A 26,257-nucleotide genomic window follows, 5' to 3' on the forward strand; every position below is an offset into this window, starting at 1 on the left:
GGTTTTAACCACTCACAACAGTTGATGGAAAACTTGATAGCAAATTGCGTAGTAAAAGAACTATGAATTCTACTATAGTATAAAAAAGCACTATAATAGAATTTCAAATACTACTATAGTATAAAACAAGCACTATAATGGAATCTCAAATGCTACTATAGTATAAATTAACACTATAATGGCGTTACTGACAACAAATTAGCACTAGAGTCATGCATTACATCACTTTTATAGACCTAAAACGTCACGACTGACACTGCTACAGGTCTACTATATCACTAAATGGCACATAAAATGCGCCATTTCGGCTTTATACAACCTTCTTAGGTCTTTTATAGGACCTTAGGTGGTATTTAGGAAACGTTCTATCGACTACTATAGTACCACAAATTGTTACTTGGGTATGGCTCTACTAATAAGATCGTGTCAGATATGTTTGCGACCTTCGTTATGTAACATATTATTGCAGGTGACTGCACACAATTGGTAGCAATAGTAGGACGATGTCAGAGGTGGAGAGGCCGTCCACGTGCGCGCCATCTCGTTCTGTCATGGTGACAACAGCATGATAATTGGGTAGAAAATTGGCAGTCAATTAGTCATATTAGTATCTAGGACTGGGATATAAAAATAAGGTTTATGCTAATACCTATTTTCAAAGACAGTGAATTGTTTTTATTGGGCTCAGTTACGTTGCCAACGACGACAGGTGACTCCATCAGGCCAGACGTTGCCAAGTGGCACAATATCAGAGCCATTTTTTACAAACCGCCTGCTATTTGGAGAAAAACGATTTGTCATATTCAAGTAATGATGTTCGTAAAATAGAGTGACATGTTTAAGATTAAACAGCGATATTATCTCAATATTATTAATGGCAAACACTATTGAAAACTTAAAACTTGCGTTTCATTCAATGTTTTTTAAAAATTTGATGATTTGATCAATAATATATCGTATTTTTGTCTTACTTTTCTTTTTCGGTCAACATTATCCTGAAAAAATTAATATTATTATAAAATAACAAAATATTTTATTTACTTATAGCTAAATTTGTGAAGTAGGACGAGTAAACGCCTACGAATAATGATTATCTATTTTGATATAAGTACATAGGTATATGAAATTTGGATGCTCATCGTCACCTTGTCAAAATAGAAAACAAATTTTAAGACAGCGCTAGTTATTCAAACGCCTTTGCACGGTCCACGGTCATGTGTCTGCACTATATTACGATTATTCCAATAATTCTACATTCTAAGTAAACTTTTACTATAAATTCTTACATTGATGACGTTTGTTAAATTACCTATCACGTCACAAGAACGTGACGACTGTTGAAACAGGTCCGTCGGGTGAACGACTGTCATTGAAGTTTCATTCATTAGCGATTTCGTTCCGGTCTTTAAACTACGTAACAAGTGATATAAGTTCACTGATTGCATGTGAAGGGAATTCCCACTTCAAGATTGTCAAGTTTTTAAAACAATTACTTTTGATATACATTGTGTTTGCAATGTTACTTACAGCTAAAGTAAATTGTGAGGCATGTCTAACATGTTCTACCAAAAAGGTCACTTTATGATACTAAAAAAAAAAAATATTAAATAGACTAAACAACACATACAAAAATTAAACAGGGGTAAAAATGCACTCCTAAGCGACGGTGGATAACAATCACATTCATCGAGATATGAATATGATGATTAATGATTTGCAACATGATTGTTGTTAACATTATTACCACTGTGTAAAACTTTTATGATAACGATTATGATAGCTTGTATAATTTTGTCATCTACGCGAATTTATTAAGTGCCTAAATTGTCTGTCATCCATTAAGACGAAAAATAACTTAATAAATACCTTGTTACCTAACGAAATCCCTCTTGTTTCAGGTAAGTCACGAAAACCATTATATCGGCAAGGTGACCCGCTGACCGGGCGAAGGGTGCCTCAGGGTAATGTATTGGGTCCGTGATAATTCTATCGTTGTATTTGATGGGGTGCGATTTCGCGACCCTTAGATGGGCTTGAGACACAAACAACATATAAATATTACTGTTACATTAGATTTATTCAATCTTTTACGTACAAAAAGCTTATCGTACCGGAATTAATTCTCTTTTGCTTAGTCAATTTTAAAGTACCTACACTGTGTAATTTATAATATATGTGGGAGGCGATTTTTAAGTGTTTCAAACGCGCGTGGAGGTTCTTCGTCAATGAGTGTTTTGTTTTAAATTTGAAATAAATTAAAATGCTAGAAGATGTCACGAAATACATGGGTTTATTTTAGATATTTACGAGGGGTGTTCAAAATATTCTCGGTATGAAAATGAAAACAAACAAGTACGAAAAGTTTGATATTTTTATTTTTCAATATACTCCCTCCCTATGTTCATCCACTTAAAAGATCGATCAATTTTTTTTAAATCCCCGATAAAAAATTTTTTTTGTCTTTGGTGTAAAAATGCTCCTCCACTGCCGCCTTCAATGCTTCATCATCAGAAAAAAAATATTCCATGCAGATCCTTTTTAAGATTGGGGAACAAAAAGAAGACGCTGGGGGCTAAGACCGGACTATACGGTGGGTGAGTAACAGTTTCAAACCCACATTCAACAATAGCTGCCTTGGCAATATGAGCAGTATGGACGGGGGCGTTGTCACGCAGAAGCAGAACACCTTTGGTTATCTTTGCTCGCCTCTTTTCTTTGATAGCATCCTTTAATTGACGTTGAATGTTAGCGTAGTACTGTCCTGTGATATTTACACCTTTTTCTTTATAATCGATTAGTAATATTCCTTCAGAATCCCAAAATATCGTGGCCATGACCTTGCCAGCTGAAGGGACGACCTTGAACATCTTGGGATGAGCTGAACCCTTAATGTGCCACTGCATGGACTCTTGTTTACTCTCTGGGTCATAATGATGAACCCAGGTTTAATCTCCAGTAACTATTCTTTGCAGCACCTCATCAGGATTTTCACCGCACAGGTCAATAACATCGGAACTACACGCTACACGCATGTCTTTTTGAAGCCGAGTCAGCATTCGCGGAACCCATCTTGCACTTACTTTTGACATATTAAGATGGTCATGGATAATATCATGTACGATACCAATAGAAAGATTGGTTACTTGAGCTATAGATTTTACCTTCACTCGACCATCTTCCAATATAAGTTTTTCCACTTTATCAATATTTTCTTGTGAAGTAGCTACTACAGGCCGACCAGGTCTAGGGTCATCTTCAATACTAGCCCTTCCACCCTTAAATTCGCTTGACCACTTTTAAATGGTAGATAAAGAAAGAGCAGACTCACGGTAAACACAATCCATTTCCTCTTTTATGGTTTTTTTATTTTTACCCTGTTTTGTCGAGAATCTTATGACGCATTGATGTTCTGATTTAGTTAACATTGTCAATTCGCACATGATGTTCATGTTTGTTCAGCAATTGCAGAAAAACAAAAGAACATCTCGGTTCGAATTATACTTTTTTTTAATGTCAATGAATAAACCTTAGCGGCCAGTAACAAAAGAAATTTTAGAAGAGGTTGTAAGATATCAATACCGAGAATATTTTGAACGCCCCTCGTACAATGATAACCACAATTTTCACAATGAACTGCGATTGTCTATTTCTGACATTACCTATGTTGACTTTTGATTACAAGTCATGAAAAATATGACACTTTAAGAATGATATAAAAAACCGGACAAGTGCGAGTCGGACTCGCCCACCGAGGGTTCCGTACTTTTTAGTATTTGTTATAGCGGCAACAGAAATATATCATCTGTGAAAATTTCAACTGTCTGACTATCACAGTTCATGAGATACAGCCTGGTGACAGACGGACGGACGGACGGACAGCGGAGTCTTAGCAATAGGGTCCCGTGTTTTACCCTTTGGGTACGGAACCCTAAAAATACACGACTTAAACCTGGCCTAAAACCGACTAACGTCTAGAAAATAAACCAGCGATTCGGAATCGCCACGCACCTTTATTGGATTTTCGGTATTCAGCGTATTTCAATATTTGGGCGCTCTTTATATTTTTCGTATTTAGCAAACGTTTAAGACATTTCTATTGCCTATATAAAACTTCCGAGATATACTGTGTGTTACTGACCATGGGGCTTTAAATCCAGGGCTCGATTCTACTCGCTAAACTGAGCTACTTTCACTATGGCACCAACCCCGAAATCCCGAAAAAAATATTTACTTTTTCATACATTTTGGCTGATCAGATGTCGACGTTTTCTATGGAAAAGCCAAAAAAAAATCCCCGATTTTAGGGTTGGTCCCATAGTAAAAGTAGCTCAGTTTAGCGAGTAAAATCAAGCCCTGGATTTAAAGCCCCATGGTCAGACACACCACGTATGACGTGACGCCTTTGCCTTTGAAATAAACAACAATTAATAAATGATTATTTTGAAACTGGTGATTTCATTTAGGTAAAATTGTTTTAAAGTTTGCGGATTTTTTTAGTCGTTTTGAAGCAAAAGTTTTTCTTTATTGTTGATTCTAGATTTATGATTTTATTCTCAATAAGTAGCTAGTTCTCACCAGTTTAAAACTTGAGGAACTGCGTAGAGCAATAAATAGACAAATTGTCGTTATCGACGCAATAAAGCGTTATCGCACCGTCCCAGTTTCGCGTCCCGTTGCTATATCAGATTGCAAATCATTGGCCATTGTTGTAGTTTGTAAACATGATTATTTGATTAACAAGCTTTACTATCGAAGTAGTTAACTATTGATTGATTAGCCTAGATTTAGGATTTGCAAAATAATATTTGTTTGCCTTCTAAGACTTCTTAGTTCTAAATATTTATCTACCTACGAATGAGGTACAGGTTTATGAATGAATGAATGATTGAAGGACAGTCGCAAGATACCGCGAGGTGTCGCGGTGATTAGTAACATATATGAATCGTTCACAGAATTGAACTTTCCTAATTTTATCCCGTGAACCCAGAATGAAAGCCTCGATTTATAATTAATAAAACCTGTTGTACATTTAAATTACACGCCACATTTGGCAAAACAAAGTTCATCGCCTACTCGTGAACCCGCGGTCGATCAATCAATTAATTGTTCAATTAACATATCGATTAGCGTTATCTCCCGATCCGATGTAGGGCGCCAGTTGTAGCGATAAGCGGTGAGTCACCGCTGTCGATGTGAGACCTTATTGCTTTGTAGCAAGGTGTATTTTTCATTGTGACTTGTGTGAATGTAAATTAGAACACGATAATATGGTGAGTCCATAATAACACTGGATTTTCATTTTATTATCTTTGTTAAGATATCGGTTATTTCAGCTACCCTTTGTTTGACCAATTTGTGTCCTCTTTTTAATACTAAAGTTTATGGGGAATGAAAAAAAAATTATGACAATCTTTGAAATCTTTTATTTCGCTATACACGTCACGCTTCTCTCCTACAGTAAACTAAGCTCAAGCTTTTTAGTTTAGGTGTCAATTAAATGCCACAATTAAATTATTATTTTTTGCATTCAGAAGTAGATTTTGCTAAGCGGGCATACTTACTTACTTACTTACTGCTGTGGCGCAACGACCCCAAGTGGATCTTGGCCTTCGACACCAAAGACCGCCATGCTACTCTGTCCAAAGCCGTTTCTGTCCAGTCAACGGCGCCGAATTCGCTAAGGTCTTTCTGTACTTCGTCTCTCCAGCGGTACCTAGGTATGCATGGCGGGCATGGTTTTCATATGTATTGTTTAAAGTATAAGGTCGCCTTTAAGGAGAGGAACCAACCAATAGAGCTCCCGAGCGGAGAAGAGATGTGGATTGATTGATTCTTCTCCTTTCCGCTCGTCTCCGGTGGAAAGGAAGCCGAAGAGCATGTGAAGGTCACTTAGCTCACGTGCTTGACTACTTATGCTGCTACTATACCAATAAGGCCACTATTAAAATAATAGAAGAAACATCTATAACATTATTTACTTAACTATAATTTTCGCTGACAATGTGACCCCACAAATCCACTTCCATTTCTGCTCGTGGCGTTTCGCCTTGTTGGTTAATTATCGAATTGCTCTTTTTGTGGTTTCGTCGTTATTTCAGGAACTTTGTCTAATGAACCGTGAATCCAATTTATATTTCTTTAGCGGACGGATGACTTAAAAACCTATATAAGGGGCTATTACAAATATAAATAATATAATAAGATTCGAAAAAAAAAAATGATGGGCATTCAATGAAATATCACTTTTACAATGAAATAGTTATACAGTTTACATTCTGTATACTTTGTCCGTCATTTGATTGACATTTTATCTTACATTCGATAATGATGTGTTGTCCTGTTATTTCTTTTAGGTTTCCTGTCATGTTACCGGGGAGGAAAAAAAAATTGTTTTCCTGTTATTTGTTAATGTAGTGTTTTCCGTTGACTTTACGTAAGATATATTTCCTGTGCGTCTTTATTCATTTATCTAATACTAATTTATGCAGATGTTTCTAGTGTTACTACTACGCCATGGTTGTAATGTATGGAATTATACGAGTATATGCGTCAGCTGTCACACATTTTGCGTTGCGTTCCCTACGCAATCTGAGCATTGCCTTTTACTTCTAAAATTACATTTATTTGTATTCCTGCCTGGCTTATTTAGTGTCCCACTGCAGGGCAAAGGCCCTGGTTTCCTCCACCTCCACTCGACCGCCGCCGCCGTTTGCACTTTATACCAATCCGGGTAGAATGCGTCCAAGTCGTCTCGCCATTTCCTTTTCAGTCTGTCTGCACCACGGCCTACACCATCTCTTATGGTGTTCCGTGGGTCCCACTCGGTAACCATTTTGGCCCACCTTTCCAAGTGTATGTGGCAGACATGTCCAGCCCAGTCCCACTTAAGCTTAGCGGTCTTGATACCTACATCTACAAATTGAGTTTAGGAGCGTAGTTCCGTGTACAAAATACTTGTAACAAAACACCATTTGTGCAAAAAATCGCAGAGATCTATTGATATAACCGTCGCTATAAAAACTTAATTAATCATAACCTTCCTTTTGCGTTGCCGTAGTCGGGTAAATATTTGCTTTCTCATTCACGTGCTATATTGAATGTCATCTTCTCAAGTGATTTTCACGGCCTTTATTGATTTGTGCAAAATATTGAAGGTAGAGTTACCTATTAGACGTAAACGCCAACTGCAAACATTAAGGTGTCTGTGTTTACCATGCCGTTGGCAAACAAGTCTCATCATCATGTTCCTCGCGTTGTTTCGGGTTTTTTTCTCACGACTCATGGGAGCCTGCCAACTAATCCTAAGAATTGGCGAAGGTACTAGTTTGTATGAAGCGACTGCCATCTGACCTTCCAACCCGGAGGGGAAACTAGGTCTTATTGGGATAAGTCCAGTTTCCTCACGATGTTTTCCGTTTTCCTTCACCAAAAACGCGACTGGTAAATATCAAATGATATACCGTACATAGCTCATTGGTACAAGCCGAGGTACGAACCCGAAACCTCCGGATTGTAGGTCGTACGCTCTTACCGCTAGGCTACCAGCACTTTTTACAATGTGCAAACAAATTACCGTGGATGGCAAACAAATGTACAGTTCATTTAATCATGTCATGACACCCCTTAGCATATGAAGCTAGAAATAGAGCAGCTTAATAAACAGAAAGGTACAGTCACATGCAATAAAATCAAGGTGATTTTCCCCGATTTGCCCCGATTCTTAATTAATTTGCTAATGTACATAATTGACCTGTTGTCCTTGTTACCGCGGTATTTGGTCCTTACGCCATTCCAGTATGAACGTATCGATATTTGACACCGGCAAACATCCTCCAGCACTGTCAATTGATACGTCTCAAGGCCGCTTCCTTGTTTTGATTGGTGTCATTTCGTGGAAATTCCGCGCAGTTTGCCCAAATAAAGTTTGTCGAGCAATATTTGTAAATCAATCGTAATTAAATGCAAACATGTTTCTCAAATATGTGTGGAATGTTGTTTTTGATAAGGGTCCGGTACTTTGAATGACACCTTCGGGGGCCGCAAAAAGGTCTACTTTGTGGGACGTGACGTGCTGACGCGTATGTTGCTACCTTAACAACCTGCAGAAATTTGTATTAAATACTGTTCAACTTAAAGCTAAGTTATCAAACGATATCATGCCAAATATCGTGTTTGAGAACTGTTAAAAAAACAGCGTCCCGTACCCGACACTTTCCGGGAATGTCCCTTTGGTCTTTCTATTGTCTCCACACAGTTCGAGCGCCAAAATATCTTGTCATAATTAAATGGGTGCCTTTATCCCTTGGTTAACTAAGGTTAACATTATACTATTCCATATAACATCTAACCGTTTATCTCACGAACATGAAAGCTAACGTTACATCTCGTCAAACAAACGAATAATACGGAGTAATTGGGCTCCCTTGCCTATTCGCAACGCAAGTTACGCTAATTTGTTACTTATTTACTTAGTTTCCTGTTTGAAATGTATGTATTATGTAACACCGACGCTAAAGCGGGGTGTTATAAAGATAAAGATAAGATAAATATAGTTTATTATTCAGGTAGGCATATTACAATGCGCTTATGAACGTCAAAATTTAAATTCCCCCTCAATTGGACGAGGTATCCCAATATTGGACCGGCAACAAACTCGGCGAGACACATCTTTTCAAAACATTATAACATCTTACAATTAACATGCATTACGAGTAAATAAGATAAAAATACAATTTAAATTACTATATAGAATTCATACAATTACATACAGTAAGTACTTATAAGTTTAACATGTATTGAGTAGAGATGTGGGGTGGGTACTACCAATGCTATTGGTTGTTTCCTCTCATTTTGCCTTAGCGGAAAGGCAGCCTTACAACTCACAGATTTACTAGTTTACAGTTTATTCTCCTGCATTTATAGATAAATAGCATCATTTTACATGCGCGTGACCTCAACTCTGGTGCCGTTCCCTATATAAATAGATTTTATTGCTGACCGTCATAAAGATCGAATAAATTAAACAATAGTAATGTGCGCAGTATGATCTAATCTAATGCGTGTTTGCTCCGACCGTTTCCCAGTAAACAAACAAAATACAATTATATTTACCAATCAAAGGTACTGATACGTATGCTTTAATTTAAAATATCTGGGAGACCGAGCTTTGGTCGGAAAACATATAAAAACTCAAAAATGCGCATTTTCCCAGCGATAAGACCTAGCTAGATCGATTTTTCGCCCCCGAAAACCCCCATAATACCAAATTGTATCATCGAAATCGTAAGAGCCGTTTCCGAGGTCAAACAAGAATTTCTCGTTTAAAGGTATAAGATGTCAACTGTCTGTCTGCCGTCTGTGCAGTCGCTGGCACTGTCAGTGTACTCTAATAAATTCCTTCAGCTTTAAAAAAAGGTTTCTTTAAATTCTAGGCACACTTTTCCTAGCCATTCTTTGACAGTTAATAGATTATATTTATAAAAGAGGCCGTGAATGTGATCGTCACGTAACGAGATGTCATTAAAGCAAGTCGAATCGGCAACGCGACACCGATCGAAGTGGCGCAAGCAAGAGTATCCTATTACGACCACACAAAGGACTGTTCGCTCGATTATGATTCAATTTGTAGCGTGTAGATACTTTTGCGGCTAGCAATCTGTATCGGTGAAGTGTAGTTGTTGTTCTGAGGAAAATATAAGATTTTTTTATTATTATTCCATTCCTATAAAATATTCCATGCCGTATTTCGTAAACTTCTATATTCAAATCTAACGCGGCTCGGAAAACAGCGACAGAAAACGTCTGTTACTAGTAAACAGACGTTTTCTGCAGCAATGCAATTGACAGCTAGTCATCTAGGCCCGGCCCCTGTGGAGGGGTTGCCATAAGGCTGGCTGCTGCGTTCCCCCTTTGGATCGCTATGGCGATCTGTTGGGCGAGGAATGAGCCAGCTCTTCGATTTTTTTAGGTTTGTAGTTTTAGTTTTAAAGTGATTTTTTAGGTGGAAGAATGTATGGGCTCTGTAGAGGAACTTTTAAAACCTTAAAAAATATATCTCGGAGTATCAACGAGTGTGTACAGCCGACATTACATTCCGATTGTAACTGCAGCAGCGTTGAAACAGAGGAAAGAGGCGATGTTGCTGTCAATTCTCTAGATAAAACGAGTGACAGAGTAGCAAGTTTCAACCGGGGCAGCAATTTAATTATTAATTAATCAAGGAATAGCGTGTTACCCGCTTATGCAACACTGCTGCAGTCGCGATCGGAATGTAAACTTAAGGTTCCGTCACACAGGCGCGTTTTCCGTGCGGGGCGTGAGCGCGGCGTGAGCGTTTTATATGTAAAAGCGGCGCGCCCCGCTCACGTGCCGCCCGCAAAACGCGCCTGTTTGACGGAGCCTTTAAACCGTAGTTTACTAGTCATTTGACATAATACGAACGTCCAGTGTCAGTTTAGATAAGCTTTAAATATTGTGACGCATGTGGCGATAATAGACTACCATAAATATTGGATATCACAGCCGTTTATAATGTTTTATCTAAATATGTTTAAGACTAATTTATACACTTTGACACGTGCCACTCCTGCTGATTACGAGATTCAAGAAGCTCGAATGAAGAATACTCAAATGAATTGAAATATTAAATATATTCTTTTTTTTATAACTAGTTACTCTAAGTAATAACACATTGTGGTTGCAACGCATACGCAACTTCAGAAAATGCATAAAAAAATTGAGATTTTAGTGAGACAAACATCACAATCCTCAGAAGACTAACATCAAATTCCCTCAGTCTTCGTATTACTGGCACTTACCTTACCTATAAGAAAAATAAAAATAAGATTTTTTTTTGTTTGAAAGAAAAACAACCTATAGTTCGTTTTTTTAGCATTAGAAAGAACTTGAAAGAAGGTAAGCGATCTTGACATGTATTTTAATTGAAAAACGCTTTTTAAAAATCAGTAACTATTACTAATGAAGCAGAAGAATATAAATGATCGTATTAGATTCATAATTGTTAACATATTCGCCGTAACTTATTTTTAAAATGTGTTTTGCAATTAATAGTCACATCAAGATTGTTTACAACCTTATTTCTAATGCTAAAAAAAAACTAACCATATGTTGATTCATAGGAATATTCAAGATTTCTGCTGGACTGTCGAAATTTGTTCAGACATTCGGATTCCTGATCCAGATTCATATAAAATCCCCGCTAGCTTTCGTGAATCAGGTATTAATTCTAATATGTCTATACTATGACTAGATGCTTAAACAGAACGTTCCAAATACAAATATCTATACGTAACGTCCCACGGACCGTTTCGTATTTCACTCGCAAAATGTTTTGAACGTTTGTGTCAATATTACTGAAGATATTACATTAACTGTAATGTTAGTTACAGCATCCGTTCCAACATAGCTAAAATGACGAATTTAGACCTTAAATCCATTGCAACAAGTCTACAAATGCCTATATTAATGTGTCTTCATTTAGTGAATTCGCTGAAAACCAAACTATTGAATGCCAACGTTAAAACTCTTTGGACATCTTCCAGCCTAATTACTATAGTCGTTAAGTTGAAAATGCCGCATCGATCGATAATAAGGCAAAGGCATCGGCATTGTAAAGTTGTTACAAGTGCAGTCGATGTTCCAGACGAATTCTGTATCCTTAAATCCAAAGAGACTGAACCACAGGCTGAACCTCTCGCTATTTTAGCAAATAAGCTCATCGCTTAAGACACGTAATTGCTTGACAAGGAAGATTTACTTGGGTTGTTTGAAATCCAGGTGTGGATTTTTGGAGAGTAGCCAAAGTTGTCGCGAACAGTGCATGCCCTGCAGAAAAGGACGGTGACGATATGAGCATTGTGTAGATTTGTGCCTTTCCTGTTTTGTACGTTGATGGGTCGACGACACCGGACGTTGTGCACTCGGCCTAACGGCGTGTGCACACTAGATTAGACACTATTAGAGCCAAGCTCTGATTTTTTATCCCAGCTACAGATGTGCAATTGTGCAAGTTAAAAAATAGTTTAACAAGTTCACGGAAATTTCAGGCAAATGACATACGAAATAAAGGAAACTTTTATTTTGGAAACGGAAAATATTGATCGCCGTACAAAAAAAAGTAGGTTTAGTAGTAAAGTAGGTGTACCAATATAGGTATTGGCGTATTTAAATTGACATAGTTTGGTCAAATTCGGCATGCAAAAGTTAAATAATTTTAATTGACATTAAATACTTTGATTCCTTTTCGCAAAACTTCGTCCTTGCGTCAAAACATAGAGTATTAAATAGCATTTCATCATGCCAATTCTAAATGTATACATTTTATGTTCCTTATCTCTCAGCTCGCTTCGCCAACTCCAATTTATAGCGAAAGTAAATTGACGTAAATTTCCAGTATAAATAGATTTTACATTAATCATTGAAGACGCGCTACGCGTCACCGCAGCCATGCACCAGAACAAAAACAATGTATTATATACCTTATAACCATACACTTAAAGAACATTGTAATGAGACTGGATTTTATTTATTCCACACCAAGCGGGCGTATCGCGTAGGCGAGGTACATCGTAGCTTTCAAATAACACGAATCAGGGTAGTCTTTAACGCCAGCGATGTACAGAAATACATGCGTTCTTGACATTGATTTTCAGCTGTGCATTCCCATTGAATTAGCGAGGATGTTCTCGCAATAACCAGTCTTTTGTGACCTCGAGATACGAATCAACTATGCATTATCGTAGAGCAAGAAATACTTGTTCAACAAATCATTGTCTTTGGGAATGTTATCTTAAGAGCCCTTCTTTATCAAATCGGTTCAATGTCGCGGTCGTGGCCATGAATTTTCGATAGGAATTTTATGTAGACCTTCACCTTGTGCTTATGGAGTTCATCACGTTAACAGTTTTTAGCACGAGAGGCATAGAACGATGTTAAATCTCGACGAGTTACGATGTACACGAGTTTCGGTTTGTTGATGTAATCGTTATTCAAGTCTTGAAGATATTTGAACGTATAAACACAGCTATATGCGTATTAACAGTTTGATTATACTGTTATAGACGAGAAAGGATACGTGGTCTATTAAATACTGAATTGTTAAATGATCAGATATCATGACATTCATGACTCAGCTTTTAAAATGTTTACCTGATGGGACCCGTTTGGCATAAAAATTATTTCGCATATCTTTTTCCACGATCCCTGTGCTGTTGCTCCGTAACCTGTATTTTTTGCTCGGGTGTAAGCCTTCGAAACCCTAAATACACTGGGCACTGGTTGAAAAGCACTGTTATAAATATCCATCAAAGCTTAAACACGGTTCAATTACAAACATCTAATTTATAGGTACCTCTCTTGCCAAATAGATTTGCCGTAATCCGGTGGTAAGCTTTGTACTTGGCAGACTCACTGTTCTCACTGCCAAATTTCTGGCGCCATCAACCGTTAATGAATAATAAATCTTCGTGTTTATCATTTAGTCACACATGTTTAATTAAATCTATGTGTGTTTTGTGTTCAAGTTTGTCTTGAAAGCTGTCTTATAAATAAAGTTTATCGTTTTATGCTTTACAATCAGTTTTACAATGTATAAAGGCGTCTGAAGCATTGTGTTCAACGTAGTCTTCTTGTGTTACTTAGCAAAAACATCTTCGTTTTTGATTAATATGGATAACACGTTCATTAAGTACTATTTATGTGTTTCATATTCTTCAATTTTATTAACCTTGCATATGCGGTGGTCAACAATCGTGGGTTCAAACCTCGGTTGTGCTGCATAGAGCAGAATTAATTTTAAAAAATGCAAAAGATGACTAATAACTCGTTCATTATCCTTTATCAGACATAGACAAGAGGTTAAAAATATACCTAATACTTTAGTGTCTATAGTAATTCAACGATTTTTTTACTATTCTTAATTGGTAGCATAGAAAGATTCCTTAAGCTTAAAATATAAATGTTTTTTTACTCGATTCTAATTTATCTTTTTTAGTTTTGCCATAACCTAACGGTTTTCATAGTTAACTTCTCAGCCATACAGCTGTCCATTTCATAATTTCAAGCTAACAATATAGAAATTATCTTATAACTTCCTTCTTAATTATAAGTTCCAACGCCACGTTTAGTTTCCCCATAAACTAACGGCTTCAGTTTAACTACCAGCTGTAAATGTTCATATTTCATATTTTACAAACTGCGCTCTTTCATAAATTGCCTTTGTTACAGCTTCGGGCTTGCCAAGTTTCCGAGTCTAATTCCTAGTGTTATAAATTTGTCTGTCTTTCGAGTATAGATTACGTCTCACAAGATCCCGTATTACGAGACATCCCGTATTACTGTTCATACCATTTATTACGGTATTATACAAAATCACTTTACTGTCAGCCGAAGAGTTCAGTTGCATATTATCAAAAAACTACATAAAGTTACACATTAGATACACAATATACACAATAGCGTTGCTGGGCTTTTACGATGTCAATCTGCTATTATATTTTAAAGCATTTCAGAGTTAAGCTTAGCAAGTAGAAGATGTGATTTGACAAAAAAAATTAAACGAGGCTATACCTAATATATATAGACCATCAGACAAAAAATCTCTCGGTAACGACACTCCAATGGAATGCTCACAGATTTGAGACATAACATAATCTATGCTTTCAGGAGTACTGTTTCATCATTCTACTGCAATTAAACCTGTTCCGAGAATCATTCGAGAGATCTCTGAAAGCGCGACCCAGATATACATCTCTTCTTTCGAGACAATTATTAGCCATTTGACTTTTTGTCCCTGCTATATGATAGACGCTATTACCGATGACGTGATAGACAAAGGCTGACATGACTATATTTAAATGAAAATATTTAACTCTTTGCGTTTTATTTATTTTACTCCATCTTGTGAGACGTAATCTTTCAGGAGTACTGTTTCAACCGTTCAACTGCAGAGCTTGTTCCGAAAATCAATCGAGATTTCTCTGAAAGCGCGACCCAGATATGCCTCTCTTCTTTTGAGACAATTCAATTCGGTATAGAGGGTTGTCATACGTCAGGATTTCGCCTAACATATTAGGATTTTTGGTTATTTGTCAGGATTGCGGGGGGGACTTGTGAATGTCAGGGTTTGTAAGAAACCGAAAATGCTGTAGCTAAATGGTGGCAAATTGAATGGGTACTAGCCCAAAACATCCAAAACTGTTTAGAGAAAGAACATCCAAGAAATCACTAGACTTATGTCGACCGGGATATTGACCGTGATTACCTTTTGTATTGCTTTCGAGCTCGTATATATCCTAACCGCGTGAATCATTCAAAACTGTCATCAAGAAATATCAGGGTTTTTAGGATGATGTCCTGACTTTCGTATATATATATTTTTTTTTATATGGCAACCCTATTCAACCGTTCAACTGCAGGGTTTGTTCCGAGAATCAATCGAGAGTTGCCTGAAATCGCGACCCAAATATGCCTCTCTTCTTTCCAGACAATTCAATTAAGTATTGTTCGCGATTTTTGTGTTAGATGTTAATTAATTTACAAATTGAGTTGGAACGTCTAGTGATGCCCTACAGGAATGGGTATACCCAAGAAGGATTTTCCGGTGATATTTCTTTGCCCCTGGAAATAATATTTTCTACATAAGAAAAATAAATATGATGTTCTTGAAATATTTTAACCTTAAATGCTTGTATTTAATAAAACATAACTAAATGCTTTATTATTAGTATTTATTTATTATTCAGAGCCCACTGTGTCCCACTGCTGGGCAAAGCCCTCTTCCTCCACTCGTCTCTATTTAGTGCAATATCTGGCCAGCCTCTCAAGAAGGAGTCCAAGTTATCCCGCCATCGCCGACGAGGCCTGCCGGCTCCCCGGTTAGACTCGTGGGGCTCCCACTCTGTGGTTAACTTGGCCCACAAGTCGTCCGGCATTCGGCAGACATGACCAGCCCAGTCCCATTTTAACTTGGCCGCTTTCCGAGCTACGTCCATTATTCGAGTCTTAGAGCGCAGCGTGGTGTTTCGGACTCGATCTCTTAATTTTACACCTAATATGCTGCGCTCCATAGCTCTCTGGCAAACCCCGAGTTTGGACTTCTGAGCTTCCGTCAATGACCAGGTCTGAGCACCGTAGGTGAGAACTGGAAGTACGCACATAACTAAATGCTTATTCTGGTAAAACCTCTTTCGTTGTTTTTATTTTTGAATGTTGGTGGGTTCACTGATATTTCCACAACAATATTTCCCAGCGATATCGAAAGTTAACCGAGATTATTGGAAGCTTTCTTTCATATAAGACACATTAACACAAATGGCTAGAAAATCAAATTTCCGGTAACATTTCAGAGAGCGGCTCATCACTACTTGAAACTCATTCAGTAGGTACTTAATTCATTCTTTAAAGCTTTCATTCATTCTTTGTTGTTCCTGTCTCTTGTCTGAATGAATGGCCCGGTTTAGTACTAAGAGTTTTGACTTGTTAATTAAGTATCTGCCCGATTCAAACTTTAAGTACGTCAATTAATAATAATACGTCAATTAATAGATATAGAAACGATATCTCATCACTACTTGAAACTCATTCAGTAGGTACTTAATTCATTCTTTAAAGCTTTAATTCATTCTTTGTTGTTCCTGTCTCTTGTCTGAATGAATGGCCCGGTTTAGTTCTAAGAGTTTTGACTTGTTAATTAAGTATCTGCCCGATTCAAACTTTAAGTACGTCAATTAATAATAATACGTCAATTAATAGATATAGAAACGATATGGAATTGGATTAGATGTGTCAGTGTCAAAAGTGACGTTTTTGTTTGAAGAAACGTCACATTTGACACTGACATATCTAATCCATATCGTTTCTAGATCTATTAATTGACGTATCTTAAACTTCGAATCGGGCCGTATTGTCTTCTTCTATTGTCGTCATTTAGTGTTGGATTTCTGCACTAGGTAGCCTAGTTATGACTGTGGATTTAGTTAAGTGGGGCTCCAATACAACAAACGTGATTTTTTTGCCGTTTTTCGCGTAATGGTACGGAACCCTTTGTGCGCGAGTCCGACTCGCACTTGGTGGGTTTTATTTACATACTTAAGGTCATAAAGTAAAGTATCTTACATACATCTTCGGTACAACTTGTTAGACTTGTTAGATTCCATATAGCCGTCCTACGACAGAGGGGCTACCGCGAAAACCGAATTTCGCAAATTGCGGGGATCTTTCTCTTTTACTCCGATGAAGGCGTAATTAGAGTGACAGAGAAAAATGCCCGCAATTTGCGAACTTCGATTTTCGCGGTTATAGCCCAGGTTTTATTTTTATACAAATATGCAGACTATTTCCCATTACGATAACTCGTTATGGGTACAATTCCTGACCTAACAAAACATTCCATCTTACATGTTCGCTTATAATTTAAGTCTTATGCTTATGACTATAGAGTTGATATTTACTTATACATTTTGTTGGAGGTTAGGCTCTTGTATATGTATACCTATCGGCCTCGGAGTAAATATTTGCAAATCTTAGCGTCTGTCGTATGCTAAAAATAATTATCATGTGTGACGTGCCTTACGGTTCGATTCGGAAAATAAATTAAATAGATATCTATTAGACATCAAGAAGTTACGATATGGAGAATTTAAAGATATTTGTAAGGTAGATATGTCAAATTTGACGTTTCCGCGATTCTGGAGGACCTCTTGAACGATTTCGACAAGTTATGACTTAGATATCCAAGTCACATCTAGTCGATATCTAATGTAGATCTAGTTGATCTCTAAATCGTCTCAAGATCTTGTAATTAACTCGAAATCCGAATAGGCCTGTTACTCATGTCCATATTACATTACAGTCAGCCGGCAGAAGTTGCTAAGCGGGCGAGATATTCGGGCATATAATGTACAAACAGCAACACTCCTAACTGTACATCGGTGGACCTTATTACAAAAAGGCATACGGTCCACCGGTGTACAGTTAACAGTGTGCGCGATGGTACCTAGTTAAAGCCTAATTCACAGACGTCTAGACTCACCGACTCCCGAAATGGGATGTTCTGAGTTCTGATGTAGTGATGTGCCGATAAGAACGTTCTCGTTTCTGAGAATTATTTTCCGAAGGAATTTCCGGAAAATTTCCAACTTTCTTGAGAACGTTCTCTTATAAGCATAAATAAGTTATAAACAATCTTATTTTTTTAAAGGGAATGACATATTTACTTTTTTTAAGTTTGAGGCAAAAGGTATACCTTTTGCCTCAAATAACTTGTTTGGGCAATTTTGTGTTGTTTTACTCCTGGTTTTTTTTTTATCAATTAGTATTATTTTTTATATTGCTATGAATGGTGCCAAGCATTCGCTTTTATGCTTCCATGGTATTTGTCTTTATCTCCTACACTAAGCGATTAATTAAACAAAAGACTCATCGCTTTTGCGACGAAAGGGTAAAACTCTCAGAGAACATTTCCGAGAACGTTTCCGATAGATTTCTCTGTTCTCGGGAAATTTTCGAGAACGGCACATCCCTATTCTGATGTCTTTTATATCATTACAACTATTATAAGATAAGGAAGAATATTTGCGAATATGACTCAGAAATAAACTTTTACTCTTACTTGCTGAGTCTCAAACGTGCTGATGTACTAAATCAACTTTCACTGCTATGATCTTGACACTGACGATCACCGGTCATCAATCGTTCAGTAATGATCGCGTGCGGAGAGAGCGGCTTCAAATATATCTATACGATACTGGTCTTATTGCGATGGGATATGACGCAAAATTGACATGCGGCAGTTACTTGTTATAATGCATTTTTACACTTTATGTTAAAGAGAAAAAGATAGTAATGTTTTTACTTTCCTAATACATTTATTCTTAATTTTATAGCATAATAAACAGGATTTATCAAATCTGCCTCAACAAATCATGTCTTATGTTTTAAAATGGTGTGTAACAAACGATGTATTACTAGATCTACTCGTACCCGTATGTTAGCAGGCTTTTATCTCAAGAATCGTAAAATGTATAGACACCTGAAATCCTCTCAGGGATGTTTTTCTATTGCCGCTATATTAACAAATTATAATAATGAAGGATTTAAAAGTAAGATGGCCGTCCTCCGCACAGAAAAAGCGATTTAATGGATTTCAAAGTACGACTCCGCTGCTCTTTTTAAACTGATACGATAATTGTTTTTTTGCCAAAAAAGGTCGAATAAAAAGTAGAATGAAGCACCACCACCTGGTGCAGATGTAGTGCATAATTGTTTTCCATCGTATTTTCTCGGAAACGTTCGTATTGTAATGCTACTTCAGTCAACCTCAGTACTTTTTGTACCGAGACTAACTGAAATAGCAAGACACGTTCCTACGTTTCCGTGAAAATACGATGGAAAATAAATATGAACTACATCTGTATCTAAGGTGACTCAGGTAATATTGACCTCATTATCACATACTAGGTTGACATACTAGGTGGCTCTACAAAGCCCATTGACACAGTTACAAAAAGGGTGCGGGTTGGGTTGGGGCCACAAATCGACCCCATTATCGCAACCGGAAAACTTCTTGTACCGAACTTGGCCTCATTTTCCGATTTGGTGGGGTAGGTCTATGTAAAAGGTGAAGAAAATTAGGACAGTAATGGAATAGAAGGTAGAACACAGAATAAAAGCAATGACATTAGATACAAAATTTATTTAAAATCGTATTACACAAGAAACCATTAAGACTGACACGAACCCACCACCAAATTAGCCGTTTCCATGCAATCAAGTTACGCTAACTATACAATACATAGATACCTTGGGGGTAATACGGGTTACTACTGCCTTGTGTTACTAAACGTTTTAAAAACAAATTACGTTTGTCAATTTCTCTATAGTCTGTCCGGTATGTTTCCATACCACACACGCCGACTTCATAACATGAAGTTTTTCTCATTGTTATCCTATATATTTTTACACTTTTCCTTCGGGAAGTAACGAATATACCATCAGCCAAGTAGTTGTGAGGTATCCAACCCGCTTTGGGTGATTTTTATCTTAAATCAAACACCACTTTAAAGTTTTATTACCAATCATATCATCAACTAATCAAAATTCAACGACAACTCCCATCAACCTATTCAACCAATCCCGTTCTGCATACCGTGGCTCCCCACTAACATAACCATATATCCAAACAGCCATATTCTACTTTATAAACTGCGTCACATACGACCTTCTTTCATTGAGTTGTTCTATACGCTTTGGATACAAAACGTAGCATGTTAGTTGGTAAAGAATGGTGGATGAAACTTTTACTTACCTATGTGGGCGGTAAATGGCCACAATTGAATGATTGCCCGATCGGCAATTTACCGATTGTCGCAGGGTTATCAGATATAAAATTTAAATGAAACGACAGGGCGTTTCAATGATATTCCGTAGCAATTCCTAATGATATTCCGAAGTCGTAGAAAAGTTGAGATAAATTCAAACAATAGATTTCTGCTATCTAAAGGTTGTCTGGAAGAAAACATTTAAAATTCTTTTTTTAAGGTAATCATCGGTCAAATACCTAGTCGATGAAAATAATACTTTGTTACAATATCACAATTCATTAACATAATCAATACATTTTCTGTGCCAACAACGTTTTCAAATATTTTACAGGTTTCACCAATATTTATAAAATTAAACAATAAAATCCAATAATCCAATCCGATATTTCGATATGGATCCTCTTCAATTCCGGCACCTATTTTAATATCGTAAAAATCGGTCCGATATTCCAGAGTTCCGGCATGCTATTCTGCTAGCCCTAGTATAGTCTCGCGTGCCCTGGCAATGCTGATCAGATGGGTTCCGTGAGGCCTTGAATAACAAATGCGATTGGGCTTTGTTCAGGCAAAACAGGGTATTCAAATTAGGTACCTAAACAGAAGTTAATCAGAAACGAATGGCTTTTTCATAATGTCACAAAACGGTGTGGTTTTTGGTTTCAAACCTATAAGTTACATAATAGAAAACGTATTCTAATAGTAGGATCCAAAGAGGTGCCAAATTGATGCTAGATTGTCATTCATAGTAATTTACTTAACGAGAAGAAGAGAGGTGCCGCTCGGCTTTTTCTTCAAACTCACTGGAACCGTTTTTACTCTTGTGGCTCGAAGAACCTTAGCTAATAAGCAACGAATAGTATGCCGTGAAAAGTATTTTAAATACACAGGAATTCATTCCGAATAATATAATAAATAATAATAATATTTTATAAATATTATTCGTAACCGTTTTTTGAGTCACTTTTTTTGATATGACACGAATTCTCAATTATTTGTTCTATTTCCAGGTGGAACAGCGTGATGTCCCCGGCATCGACTGCGCGCACCTCGCCATGGACACAGAAGAGGGCGTCGAAGTCGTCTGGAATGAGGTCCAGTTCTCCGAGAGGAAAAACTTCAAGGCCCAGGAGGATAAGATACAGATGGTGTTTGATAACCTGACCAGGCTGGAACACCCCAACATAGTCAAGTTCCATCGGTACTGGACGGATACGCACAATGATAAGCCCAGAGTAAGTAACTTGAGAACGAGGTCCAATTCTTAAATAATGTACTAGGTACCATAAGGGGCGTACACGAAGAGTGGTCTATGCTCAGCAGTGGGCGACTGGAGGCTAAAATGATAATGATGATGCACTAGGCACATGAGCATTACATACAGATAGTCTTCTATAATCTGACTAGGCGGAATTGTAGTCAAATAAGAGAAGATGTCTACTGCTGCTAAACACGAACTATGAAGATAAAATACACTCAAGAGCTATGAAAATGTATTCCAATTAAGCAGAATTCCCGTATAACACGATCCGTTTTCATTGCTAAGTAGTTTACATAAAAGTGTGTCTACAATCGATTTCTGTTTGATTGCAGGTGATATTCATAACAGAATACATGTCATGCGGCTCTCTAAAACAGTTCCTGAAAAGGACGAAACGCAATGTCAAACGACTCCCACTCCAAGCGTGGAAAAGGTGGTGTACACAGATTTTATCTGCGCTAAGGTATGAAACCTTTATATTAACGGATTTACACACTTTCAATTCAGTTCGAAGGATATATAGTGGGTATCGTCTTGGGTCGTCCGATTCGTTTTTCGTCAAGTTCTTAAATTAGTCCTATTCTGCTTTCGTCACTCGTTCTACATTGAAAGCCACCGACGATTGTGACGAATGTAGAATGAGTGACGAAAGCAGAATAGGACTAATTTAAGAACTTGACGAAAAAGGAATGGGACGACCCAAGACGATACCATATACTGGAAGTTTTGTCTTGCGTTAAATCAGTAGTCGACATCTACAGGTGGCAAATTGATTTTAAGCCAGGAGGCTTGTTAATTTTTGCACTTACCACGAAAACTATTTGGTCATGCTCGCAACTCGCAACGCAAGTCATAATCGTGTCAGTGATAATTCACCTCCTAAATTAATGTCTCTTCCATAAACTTACATTCAATATTCCCAAACAGTCTAAGGTTAATTTTCAAAACCAAAAGAAATGTTTATAACTCGAAACTGACCCTGTAACTACTGGCTTGATTGCAAACTGGATTAAAATCGACCATATTTGTTTTCCTTCCAAGTCAAAGCAAAACCTCCCCAAACTCTCTTCTCCTGTTTTTTTCCTTATTTCCTTTCATGAGTTTTTAATTTCCCGTTATAGTAATAAAGTTGTCTGACTGTTATCCAAAGACCGTTGTTGCTGCCTAATATTTTATATTATAGGTATATTGGTACAATATTAACTCCTTCCCAGCTACCTCCACGGCTGCGTGCCCCCCATAGTCCACGGGAACCTCACGTGCGACACGATCTTCATCCAGCACAACGGTCTGGTGAAAATCGGCTCCGTCGCCCCGGACGCGATCCACCACCACGTCAAAACCTGTCGGGAGAATATGCGAAACATGCATCTTATTGCGCCGGAATATGCTTGTAAGTGACTACTACATCCATTTGGTATTTTGAAAAGTAATTCGTCAGGAGAACCGCTAGGAGCTGACCATTATTCAGCATGATTTATTCGGTGGGTACCTGTGATATCCCCTTATGAGATATATAAGGCAAAGCAAAATCTTCTGGCGTTAATTTTTCACTTTTTTTATTTTATTAAGAAAATCACAAAGGAAGATCTTGGGAGTTAAAACTGCTGCCATACTTCATAAATAAAATATATAACAACTGATAATAATAATCTGTGAAGATATATGTTAGATGTTTCTGTTGTACGAAGTTAAATTTTTTTAAATTATCCCTATCAGGCCATATTTGTTAGTTTTAAAATAATTAAAACTATTGAATAATATTGTTACTTTGATGTGTCATTTTTCAATTTTCCGTATACCACGTGTTCCAAAATTCAACGATAAGCTGGCACCAGAAGATGGACCTGCTCATGACTGCTCGAGGAAAAAAAAGAAAAAAATATATATCTCAATTTATTATGGAATTACAAAAAAAAATCGACATCCCTAGTGGTATGTTTAACGACCATGTCTACAATTTTTCAATTTTTTTTTTTCAATTTTTTTTATTATTTTAAACATACCACTAGGGGTGTCGATTTTAATTTTTTTTTGTAATTCCATAATAAATTGAGATTATATTTTTTCTTTTTTTTCCTCGCGTAGTCATGAGCAGGTCCATCTTCTGGTGCCAGCTTATCGTTGAATTTTGGGACACGTTGTATATTTTTTATGTAAATCATCGTTTTTGTTTGCACTTTGCTATAATCGATCACTATTCAACCATATTTTATAGATTTATATCAGTCCTTCATTTTTTCTCTATAAATTGGTCTGATGATCAAAATTCTAAATATTTTTGTGTGTTTCCAATGAAACAGCCCAAATTGGGATGGAAAACGGTACGTTAGTAATACGAACACAATTTCCACATCACGCACCATTGGCAATTCATACGCCTCAATAAATTCTGTCTCATTATTACACAAGTATGTATGTGTTTATAACACTCGATTAACTCGGTGACAATCAGCTGAAGTTGGAGGTAATGAAATACGCAACGACGAGATATTAAAAAAATATTATGACATAGGACCGCACAAATTTTAAAACACAAATACCATCTTTCAAAGAAAAATTCACGATATTATTGATCACCCTCAAAAGTAGCTGGGTCATATGGTAGTTGCAAAAGCCTTTCTAGTTTTTAGTCATTCCACCATTTGCACCTATACCTCCATCTTAAGAAAATTTATTGAAGTATGCACACAAAAAACAAATTCAATAACTTTACGTAGGTGCTCTGAAGACGCACTTTAAATGTGGTATTTCTGCAACAAATCACAGACCAGCTTCTTTTGAGATCACCAGAATAAACAATATTAAAACTCTTTCTTTACAGCATCACAAATGGTGACCCCAGCCATGGACATATATTCCTTCGGGATGTGCGCATTGGAGACGGCGGCATTAGAGATCCAGGGCAACGGGGACTCTGGGAGTCATGTCACGGACGAACATATCGCGCGCACTGTTGAGTCGCTGGAGGAGCCGAGGCAGAAGGACTTTATTTATAGGTAAATGTGTATTAAAAGCTTCTACTAATTCTCTCAACTTCCAGTGACTTTCCACGAATTTGTCTTAAGAATTTCAGACCATCGCGAAAACAAATGTATGGACTTTGAATACTAAATATAGACTCGACATTGACAGGGAGCGTTACTTATTACTACCAAGTATTGCCAGATGATGTGATAAAGAACAGCCTCCAAAGGCTCATATAGACTGCCAGAGAACTGGCGTGTGTCCCGTTTCTTCGTGGAGTTTGATCGATCGATTGGATTGGTTGGAGTTCTCGGACCGTTTATCTGAGCCTTTATCCAGCTATGGCAGATTTTGTATTCAGTATTTTCTTCTTGCAGGTGTATAAACAAGGACCCAGCACAGAGGCCAACGGCGCGAGAGCTCCTCTTCCACCCGCTACTTTTCGAAGTTCACTCACTGAAGCTACTCGCTGCACACACGCTCGTCAACACCTCAGGTACGTAAACTGGTAGGCAAGAACAGGAGGTACCGGAATATAGCAATAGTGAAGTTCGGATACTGATCCTCTTAACCTTTCTCCTATCTGAACCCTCTTATTCGCTAAGAATATTTTATAGATACAACTCGCGCTGCCTTTTTGGAATGAATGGACATGAATTTTAAACTGCACTAATTTTTATTGGAGGTCGAAAGATACTTAATACTTAATGATGCTTTTGTGTTATTTTCCAGCAAATATATCGGAAACGATAACAGATGAGGTAGTCAGTTCGAATGGCGAAGCGCTCGCCACGTGTGTTCGCGGTGGGGAGTTACACGAGATTACAGTTCGAGATCTACCTCCGCACCAGGAGAAACTCGAGAAATTCGTCGAGGATGTCAAGTAAGTGTTTATAATTAAAGATATCGGAGGACGCCCTCATTCTTCGATGTCTTATAAAAGTGAGTGGCGAAGTGTTCACCTCGTGTGGGTCCGGCGGGCAATTGACCTTTCAAGATTTGTCTTAGCTTTAGGCAGTATTTGAGAAGTTTGTGGAAGACGTTAACTAAGTGATGAATCATGTCTATATAATAGAAGAGAAGGACCTTTATTCGAGAAACGCTGAAACTAAACTTAAATAAAATGTATGTCGTTCTAATGAATATATCTTCCTTTAGGCGGGGGCGGTATGCGCCTCTCATCGCTACGACACGACACATTAAATTCGTCGCAAACATCGGACAGCCTATAGCGAACGCCACTGCGCAGTCAAAGTTCGTTAACGTGATAACTAATGTAACAACCTCGTGTTTATATTGTCAGATACGGCATCTACCCGCTGACGGCGTACGGGTACCGCAGCAGCAACGGCCGCGCCGCGTCCCCGCTCGCGCCCGACCCCGCGCCCGCCGCGTCCCCCGAGCCGCGCGACGTGGAGACGCGGCGCGTCGTCAACATGATGTGCTCGCTCAAGCCGCACCCCCCGCTGCAGCCGCAGGACGACGCCGCGCAGGACCAGGACCTGCTGGTGAGACATATGACCCTACCCCGCCCCGCCGCGTCCCCCGAGCCGCGCGACGTGGAGACGCGGCGCGTCGTCAACATGATGTGCTCGCTCAAGCCGCACCCCCCGCTGCAGCCGCAGGACGACGCCGCGCAGGACCAGGACCTGCTGGTGAGACATATGACCCTACCCCGCCCCGCCGCGTCCCC

The 26,257-nt window shown here is 38.0% G+C and overlaps 1 protein-coding gene and 1 long non-coding RNA gene across 2 annotated transcripts in view; one reads left to right on the forward strand and one right to left on the reverse strand.

Annotated features, from left to right (window-relative positions):
* Window positions 1–26,257, reverse strand: part of LOC134793036 (uncharacterized) — an 814,647-nt gene that overhangs the window by 575,068 nt on the left and 213,322 nt on the right. The gene's annotated exons all lie outside the window — the stretch shown is intronic.
* The window catches only part of LOC134793031 (nuclear receptor-binding protein homolog), a 59,123-nt gene that overhangs the window by 28,927 nt on the left and 3,939 nt on the right, over window positions 1–26,257 (forward strand). Inside the window, exons 2-8 of the mRNA XM_063764558.1 lie at window positions 21,347–21,571; window positions 21,930–22,060; window positions 22,812–22,990; window positions 24,422–24,596; window positions 24,942–25,060; window positions 25,297–25,447; window positions 25,868–26,072. Of these exons, the coding sequence (XP_063620628.1) occupies window positions 21,347–21,571; window positions 21,930–22,060; window positions 22,812–22,990; window positions 24,422–24,596; window positions 24,942–25,060; window positions 25,297–25,447; window positions 25,868–26,072 (1,185 nt within the window). The remainder of the gene's footprint in view (window positions 1–21,346; window positions 21,572–21,929; window positions 22,061–22,811; window positions 22,991–24,421; window positions 24,597–24,941; window positions 25,061–25,296; window positions 25,448–25,867; window positions 26,073–26,257) is intronic.

This window comes from Cydia splendana, chromosome 8, assembly GCF_910591565.1.
Source record: "Cydia splendana chromosome 8, ilCydSple1.2, whole genome shotgun sequence".
In the NCBI taxonomy this organism is placed as follows: domain Eukaryota; kingdom Metazoa; phylum Arthropoda; class Insecta; order Lepidoptera; family Tortricidae; genus Cydia; species Cydia splendana.